Source organism: Nicotiana tabacum, chromosome 17 (assembly GCF_000715075.1).
Source record: "Nicotiana tabacum cultivar K326 chromosome 17, ASM71507v2, whole genome shotgun sequence".
Taxonomy (NCBI): domain Eukaryota; kingdom Viridiplantae; phylum Streptophyta; class Magnoliopsida; order Solanales; family Solanaceae; genus Nicotiana; species Nicotiana tabacum.
The window spans coordinates 97,565,537-97,574,639 of record NC_134096.1 but is presented as its reverse complement, the minus strand read 5'-3'; the positions used below and the strand labels follow the sequence as shown (position 1 = coordinate 97,574,639).

Genomic DNA, 9,103 nt, shown 5'->3' with positions numbered 1-9,103 from the left:
TGGCGTCAGGAGCCAAGCGAGACGGCTAAGGGCGGATTTCGTCCTAATTCGGCTAGGACTTGGTAGTTTCGATCTTACACGCCCCCAACATGTATAAAAGGGGTTCTAAACCTATTTCTTAGGGGTTAGACATTATTGGAGAGGAAAAAGGCTACGGGAACACCTAGAATCAACGAATCGCAAGAGTTTTTCTCTTCCATTCTTCCTTAATCTGTAGTTTAATGCTTCCAATTATTATCATAATTGTTAGTATAGTTATGAGTAGCTAAACCTTCCTATCTAGGGTTTGATGGAACCTATCGGAGGATGATTTGTTCACTACGTTTAATATAAATTTTTCGTTTATCTTTCTCTACTTGTTCAACTATATTTTTGTTGTTGTTAATTGAAGAGCTCTTACATAACTGTACCTATTTAGTGTGTATCACTCGAGACAGAGTACGCATTTAGGTAGTCATTGAACAACACCACTTCTAACGTATTTGAGAGATAAATATAGAGGGTTTAAAGGCGGGATTAGAGATAACGAAAACTTGGTACGATCGTAGTAAGCGGTGAATTAGTGCCAGCTAGCGTAGTTCGAGAGAATATGTCTAGTAAATTATTGTAGCTGCTCGAGAGAGATCTACGACACCCAAAGTGATCACGATCGATAGAGAATACTTAGGCGAATTTATAGGAAACGTAGCAGGGGATATTCCGACAATAGGGGAAATCATAACCCTAGACTTTTCCAAATCTTGTCTACAACATTTGCTCTGTTAGTTATAAATTACTGCATTTTAATTACTCCTCTTAGTTTGTAAACACTCAAATCGATATTTAGTATTTCTGAAGTTTGATTACTTGAATTCTTGCGAAACTAGTGGTTGTGATTAATAGGTTAATTCCCTGTGGGATTCGACTCCGGAATTGTAAACCAGATTATATTTGCAACGACTGCTAGACCTTTCTAGGATGACAAGTCATAGGGAATAATACCGCACGCCAGGTATTTTGCAATATCTGCATACCATGGCGCTACCTCAAGGCTTGTGGCCAATATTTTTTCATCCGGGAAGGTTTCCACGATCTCCTCTACCTCAACATTCTTCTCTGCTCCTTCCAGCATGGACAACTGATCCACCACTTGGTTCTCTGTTCCCTTTCGGTCACGGATTTCCAGGTCGAATTCTTGTAGTAGCAACATCCATCAAATCAGGCGCAACTTTGAATCCTTCTTCTCAATTAGGTAACTGAGAGCAACATGGCCAGTATAAACAATTACCTTCGAGCCTATCAGGTATGACCTAAATTTGTCAAATGCGAACACCACTGCTAGCATCTCCTTCTCAGTCATTATGTAGTTTAGTTGGGCACCACTCAGGGTTCTACTTTCATAGTAGATTGGGTGCATGACTTTCTCCTTCCGTTGCTCCAGCACTGCTCCCACAGCATAATCGCTTGCATCGCATATCAACTCAAATGGTTTCTCCCAGTCGGATGCAACTATGATAGGTGTAGACACCAACCTCTTCTTCAATTCCTTAAAAGCTACCCTGCAGTCATCAGAAAATACAAAAGGGTGATATTTTTCAAGCAATTTACTCAAAGGGTTAGCAATCTTGCACAAATCTTTTATAAACTGCCTGTAGAAACCGGCATGGCCAAGGAAACTTCTTATTGCATTGACAGAAGTGGGTGGTGGCAACTTCTCCATTACATCAACCTTAGCACAATCCACCTCAATGCCCTTACTTGACACTAGGTGTCCCAATACTATACCTTCATATACCATGAAATGACACTTTTCCCAATTTAGCACCAGATTAGTCGCCATACATCTCTTCAGCACTCTTTTCAGATTCCTAAGGCAGTCATCGAATGAGTTTCCCACCACTGAGAAATCATCCATGAAAACTTCCATTATGTCCTCTACCATATCTGTGAAGATGGCCATCGTGCACCTTTGGAATGTGGCGTGTGTATTGCATAGGCCAAACGGCATTCTCCGGAAAGCGTAGATGCCATATGGACATATGAATGGCGTTTTCTCTCTATCCTTTGGACAATGGTCTTTTCGGGTGGCCTTGTTCAATCTTCTGTAGTCTATAGAAATTATCTATCCCGTGACTATTCTTGTTGAGATCAACTCGTTGTTGTCGTTTTGCACCACAGTCATTCCACCTTTCTTTGGCACACATTGAACTTGGCTAACCCAGTTACTATCGGAGATGGGAAAAATGATTCCCGCATCTAACCACTTGATCACCTCATTCTTCACGACTTCTTTCATGTTAGGGTTCAGCCTTTTTTGATGTTCTCTGGAAGGTCTGTGCCCATCTTCCAGTAGAATATTATGCATACAGAAGGTCGAGCGGATTCCCTTAATATCTGTAATGGTCCAACCAATTTCAGTCTTGCACTCTATTAACACCTGCAAAAGTTGTTCTACCTGCACATCTAACAAACTAGATGAGATAATAACAGGTAAAGTCGAGTTAGGTCCCAAGAAAGCATACCTGAGGTGATATGGTAGCGGTTTCAGTTCCAACTATGGTGGCTCTTCGATCGATGGCTTAGCTGGAGGGGTCTTTCTTTCTTCTAAGTGTAAAAACCCGAATTCGAGCTCTCTTTTCTAGTACTCTTGGCCTTCAATAGCCAACACCCGCTCCACCAAGTCCTCACTATTTACCTCTTCTAAGTTCATAAGGCAAGCTGCTAAAGGGTCTTTTGCATTAAGTGCCTCATCAGCTTCCTCCATGATCACATCCACAGCTTCTATCAAAGAGCAATTTGCAAACTCACTGGGTCGCCCCAAAGAATTTTGCACATTAAATGTTATTTCTTCATTATTTAGCCTCATTTTCAGCTCCCAGTTTCACAATCAATCAGGGCTCTTCCTGTGGCCAAGAACGGTCTTACCAAAATTATGGGAATTTCATCATCAACCTGGCAGTTCAGAATGACAAAATCTGTCAGAAACACAAACTTTCCAACTTGCACAAGTACATCGTCAAGTATACCTGATGGCCTTTTCACCATTTGGTCAGCTAGCTGTAGTAACATGGATGTGGGCCTTGCTCTTCCAATGCCTAACATTTTATAGATAGCCAATGGCATCAGATTTATGATCGCCCCCAAATCACACAATGCTTTGGCGAATGCATAGCTACCTATGGTGCATGGAATTGTGAAGCTTCCAGGGTCGGATAGCTTCTCCGCTATAGGTCTTGTCACAATAACACTACATGTTTGAGTCAATGTCACAGTTTCCAAGTCTTAAAAGTCGAACTTGCGAGACATCAAGTCCTTCATCATTTTTGCATAACCGGGCATCTACCTCAAAGCATCAATTAGAGAAATGTTTACCTGAATTTGCTTCAACATTTTCATGAATTTTTTGTACTGCTCATCCTTCTGATATTTAGCCAACCTCTATGGGAAGGGTGCTGGAAGTTGCTTCCTTCATGTTACTTGAGTTAGATCCTGCCCCGACACTATTTCTGATGCCTTCTCTTGCACTTTCTCAGTCTCCTTTGCAACTTCTTTTTCTTTGCGTGTTTCCTCTTATGCATGTTGTATCGTTACCTCTGTTAACCATGTTGAATCATCCACCTTAATTGGTACTGGCACAAGTATCTCAGTTGGCCGGCTTTCGCGAGCAATTTCTTGTTCTAGATCAAGATCTCTACATTTCTTAAACTCACCGCCATAAGCTATTTTGGACCCTGCTTCGGATTGACATGTGTGTCTGTAGGTAACGTCCCTTGGGGACGATTATTCAGAGCCATATATATCTTCCCTAATTGAATCTCAATGCATTTTATCGCTGAGTCATGTGCTTCAATATTCTCTTGCATTTTTCCATTGGACCTAATCAGTTGTTGCAACATTCCTTTAATTTCAGACAACCCGTCATCTTGTCTCACTAGCTGTTGTTAATGAGGCTGTTGATAAGCTAGCTGCTGATTTTGTTGATTGTATCCCTATTGCCTTTGGTAAGGAATGACTTGACCCCGTGGTCGCATAGCTCCCGAATTGTTGTTGTTATTGTACTGTTGTTGTGCTGGTATATATTGCTGATTCTGCTGCCCCCAATTCTGACCACCTTGCCTCTGGCCTCCATAGTTGCCCACATAATTCATATTCTCCTGATAGTTCTGGTTCACCTTCACCACTCCTCGAGCACACATATGGTTGGTTACTGCATGGTGTACGTATGCCCCCATTAGTTGTGTCAACTATATGTACCTTCTTTTAGCCTGGCTTATCAATCTTCTTGGTGAGGATACTTATTTGCGTTATCAGAATGGCCATATTATCGGCTATGGAGTTGTTTGGGTCCAAAGCTACTGAGTGAACTATAGGAGTGATTGTAGTGTCTCTTGTTATCCATCCTGAATTTTGAACCATTTTATATAGCAGGACCTTACACTCTCTAAATGATTTGCTCAAAAATGCTCCACCTGCTGAAGCATCAATGTTGGCCTTCAAGCTATCTGCCATTCCCATGTAAAACCTTTGTCCCAACATCTGATTTGGAATGCCATGATGTGGACGCTTAACCAACATACCTTTGAACCTCTCCCACGCTACTTGTAATATTTCAACTGGTTTTTGCCTGAAGCTCAATATCTCATCAACTTGCTTGACAGTCTTATTGGGTGGGTAGAACTTATTCAAAAACGGCTTGACTAATTCCTCCCAATTGGTGATGGAGTTTATGAGGAGCGAATTAAGCCAAGTCTGAGCTTCACCAGTCACCAAGAATGGAAACAATAACAGTCTGATTGCTTTCAATGTCATATTAGGTTGCTTTTGAGTGACACAAATTGACAAAAAGTTTTCCAGAAGTTGTTATGGGTTTTCAATGTAAGACCCGGAGAACAGTCACTTATTCTGCAGCAGATGTAACATGTTGTTTGTGATTTGAAATGACTTTGCTTGTATCTGAGGGACTGCAATTGCGGTTGTTAGATTTTTAGCGGTGGGTTGTACCCAATCATACAAGGTCGCTCCACCTGCTGATTGTTCGGGTCATTCATATTGTTTCAGTTGTTCTGGTTGTCTATGACGTCCCCCATTTCTAGTTCGATATGTTATGATAGGTTCTGCTGTCATTTGTCCTTCTTGTCTGCACAATTTAATGCCTTGAAAGCTTTCTCAGGATCCGGTAATGCTTCAAATAATTCACCAGTTCTTGAGGAGTTTCTAGGCATGTACCTGTAACACACAAGACTACTAACGTAAGAATTTCATTAAAATGAAGAAAATTGACTAAACTTAGAATCCTAGCAATTCTTCTAGCTGTAATTAATAATACCGTTAAATTCCTCGACAACAACGCCAAAATTTGATCATGCCCAACTACGCTCCTAAGAGGTCTAGCGGTCGTTGCAAATATAATTCGATTTACAAGTCCGGAGTCGAATCCCACAGGGAATTAACCTATTAATCACAACCACTAGTTTCACAAGAATTCAAGTAATCAACCTTCAGAAATACTAAATATCGATTTGAGTGTTTACTAACTAAGATAAGAATAATTAAAATGCAGTAATTTATAACTAACAGTGAAAATGTTGGACAAGATTTGAAAAAGTCTAGGGTTATAATTTCCCCTATTGTTGAAATCTCCTCCGCTACGTTTTCTATAAATTTGCCTAAGTATTATTTACCGATCATGAGCACTTTGGGTGTTATAGCTCTCTCTCGAGAAACTACCATAATTTACTAGACATATTCTCTCGAACTACGCTAGCTGGCACTAATTCACTGCTCACTACGATCGCACCAAGGTTTCATTATCTCTAATCCCGCCTTTCAACCCTCCGTATTGATCTCTCAAATATGTTAGGAGTGGTGTTGTTCAATGACTACCTAAATGTATACTCTCTCTTGAGAGATACACATTAAATAGGCACAGTTAATTGAGTGCTCTTCAATTAACAACAATGAAAATATAGCTGAACAAGTAGAGAAAGATCAATGGTAAATTTATATTAAACGTAGTGAACAAATCATCCCCCAATAGATTCCATCAAACCCTAGATGGGAAGGTTTAGCTACTCAAAGACATACTAACAATCATGATAATAATTGGAAGCATTAAAATACAAATTAAGGAAGAATGGAAGAGAAAAACTATTGCGATTCGTTGCTTCTAAGTGTTCCTGTAGACTTTTTCCTCTCCAATAATGTTAGGGGCGTGTGATGTCACCCAAACTCACACCACTAATTGGGATTGTGAGGCGTTCAATGCAATTATAAATACCCAATGCGAGTCGGGGTCGATTCCATAGAGAGCTTTATGTTAGATTAGGTATATACCTAGTCTAAGTATATGATGTGCCCAAGATTGTACTTTCACATATTCGGTTGTTTCTTTTCTACCCCTAAATCATATGCTAATGCTGTAATGGAAAAGCTAAGAGATAATGTTTTTGGTATTGTTGTTTTTTAGGTTGTAAAAGATCTAGGGTTGTAACTTCCACCTAGTTGGTCACCTAACGGATTGAGATCTTTAGGGCATATTTGGTTGGCCGGGATACAATATAGCAATCACACACGATTACTCACTCTATACGTCTCGGTAGTTTGAGTGATTTTGCCCAATTTGGCTTTCTCAAGTTCAAATGGATATTTCACAAAACAAGTGATAGATGCTCAAGTCGGGTCTTACTATCTCTAGATTCGACCCTTTTATTGGGACTATCAATTTCTTGAGTTCACCCCAATTTCTTGTTAGCCAAGTTTTCCTAGACTTAGTCTCTCTTTCTCAAGTAGAGACTAAGTCAATTAGGCATGAATCAATGTTTGCACCCATCAATTCTCAAATTCAAGCAAGAACTAGGCTAAATATCATATAACCAATCATAAATAGGCCCTAAATCAATCACCCATTAAGTACCCATACTAGGGTTGGGTCACAACCCTAGCTAAGGGTTTAACTACTCATAGAAATTGAAGAAATTAAAGAAGAAACTAAGATAAAACTTATAATAGATGATTAAGGGAAGAAAATCTAATGTTAAAATGATAAACTATTACAAAGTTACCCAAAACAGTAAAGAATAAAGGCTATCTATTCTCATGTGCTCTCTACTAAACCTAAATTTAACAAAAAAGCTATTTATACCTAGCTAAAATTATTGGAAAAAAATTGCCCCTGCGGAGATTCTGCGGCCGCACAATTATGTGTGCGGTCTGCACTTTGACACTAGCTTGACAGGATGGACTTCTACGGCCGCACAATTCTGGGTTACGGCCACACTTCTTTAAATTCCACGGTCCGCACATTTCTGAGTACGGCCGCACTCTAGAATTTTAGCTTTGACATGCATGACTTCTGCGGACCGCACATTTCTGAGTGCAGACGCACTTTTGATTCTGTGGCCGCACAATAATGGTGCGATCCGCACAATAATGGTGATGTCCACACTTCTTCATGACCCGTGAATCTATCTCTCTGTACCTCATCTTCTGTGGCCGCACAATAATTGTGCGGTTCGCACTTTGCATAGAAATTTTGTCAGAGGCTTCCTCATGTTCTGCGGCCGCACTCAATATTGTGCGGTCCGCATTTTGCCCTTTTAGCTTTGTTTTGATCCTTGTCCAAAATTACTCCTTCTTGAGTTAATTTTCATCTCTTTGACTTATATTCCAACACTCCTGCAAGAAAGCACATTTCATCAGTTTTCGGGAATACCTTTAAGCATTTTTGAGCTAAAACAAAAGTAAAAGAGTGAACTAAGTATTCAAAATCTCTACTTATCAACTCCCCCAAACTTAAGTTTTTGCTTGTCCTCAAGCAAATAAGGTAATTCCCACCTTCACAAGAAAAGAGCTATTTCAGCTGGCCTAAGGTGAATCAAACACACATCAATTGGGACCAACAATTAACCACAACACTTATGAATTACCAAGAATGCAATGATTTGACTTTTTAAGTACAATAGTTCCAGTGTGACATTAGAGCATCAAGAGTTGACTTTATTCATCGAGGAAACTCGCTCTTTCATGTAGGTCATTGTGGATCCCAAACTCCTCCTCATCTATTCTCCGTTAGCATATCTCACTTTAGAATGTAACAGTCAATTCAAGGATTGTGAAAAGTTCACTCATCTCTCTCAAAAGAATTTTACAAGTACGGCTCTAAGTACCATATGCTTGCCCCTCATGTAAATCACCACTAATGTAAGCTCACTCAACTTGAAATCATGTAGGGATTTTTCGGGATGTAATGAAAGCTTTTGGACTAAGGTAGGATTTGTTGGAATATCATCTTTCCTTAAGCACTCCATTTTCTTTTTTTGGCTCATACTTAGTCGACTTTTTGAGTCATTTTCTTTTTCCTCGGGGGAACTAGAGAGACTTAACGTCACTCTTTCTTGGTCATGCTATTCATTTTCTCCTTCTTTGTTTACTCCATGCCTTTTATCCTTGTTTTTCTTTGAACCCTTCAACTCTTTACTTTATTCACTTTCTTTTTGGCATTTTTCATTTTGTTCTTTCTTTCTTTTATTTGCCTTCCCTTTTATTCATTTCTTTCCTTTTTTTTGTACCTTTATATCACTGTCAAACTCCTCGTCTCTCCCCCAAATTTATGTTTTAGCCAATTGTTTCTCAAGAATGCCAAGGAAAAATTGGGTGACAAGAGAGGGTCATTACAAATGGGTGTATGCTTGTAACGTGGTTATTAAATTAAAAAGGGCTTAGGCTCAAATGGGTTGACTAGGGATATCATATTGGTAGAGTATGGAAGATTTCAAATTGGATCAAGGAGAGCCTACAATCCTTTCTCAAGCCAAGCCAAACTTAGAATTTCGCCTAGAAAAATATCTGGGGCAAGTTCTAGACTATTAGCACGGGTACTTTGGACTTGCAACTAAATATCTCACCTCTCACGCTGCTGGATTGCTAAAGAGAAAGGAGTCGAGGTCCCACAACAACCCTATTTAAGATTGAAAATCACAAATGGCTCGATTGAACCACTCGATGAATTCTTAAGTCAACACAAGAGTCAAAAGGTCATAACTAGAGCCATTTTCTGCCAAAAACTTGTTTTTAACCATAAGGCCGTAAGTAAATGTGTTGGTACGAAGTGAAGCATGCTTGAGAA

General features: G+C 39.7%; 1 protein-coding gene and 1 non-coding gene across 2 annotated transcripts; one reads left to right on the top strand and one right to left on the bottom strand.

Moving 5' to 3' along the window:
• Nucleotides 1-952: 952 nt before the first annotated feature.
• Nucleotides 953-1,894, bottom strand: LOC142171991 (putative mitochondrial protein AtMg00860). Its single transcript, XM_075235740.1, has 2 exons — nt 1,375-1,894; nt 953-1,173 (listed from the first exon to the last, which is right to left on the bottom strand). Exons 1-2 carry the CDS (start codon nt 1,892-1,894, stop codon nt 953-955), a joined length of 741 nt encoding a protein of 246 aa, XP_075091841.1.
• A 2,631-nt stretch (nt 1,895-4,525) lies between these two features.
• LOC142172196 (small nucleolar RNA R71) lies at nt 4,526-4,632 on the top strand. Its single transcript, XR_012701572.1, has one exon. It is a non-coding gene; the product is annotated as a small nucleolar RNA R71 (small nucleolar RNA).
• Nucleotides 4,633-9,103: the final 4,471 nt, after the last annotated feature.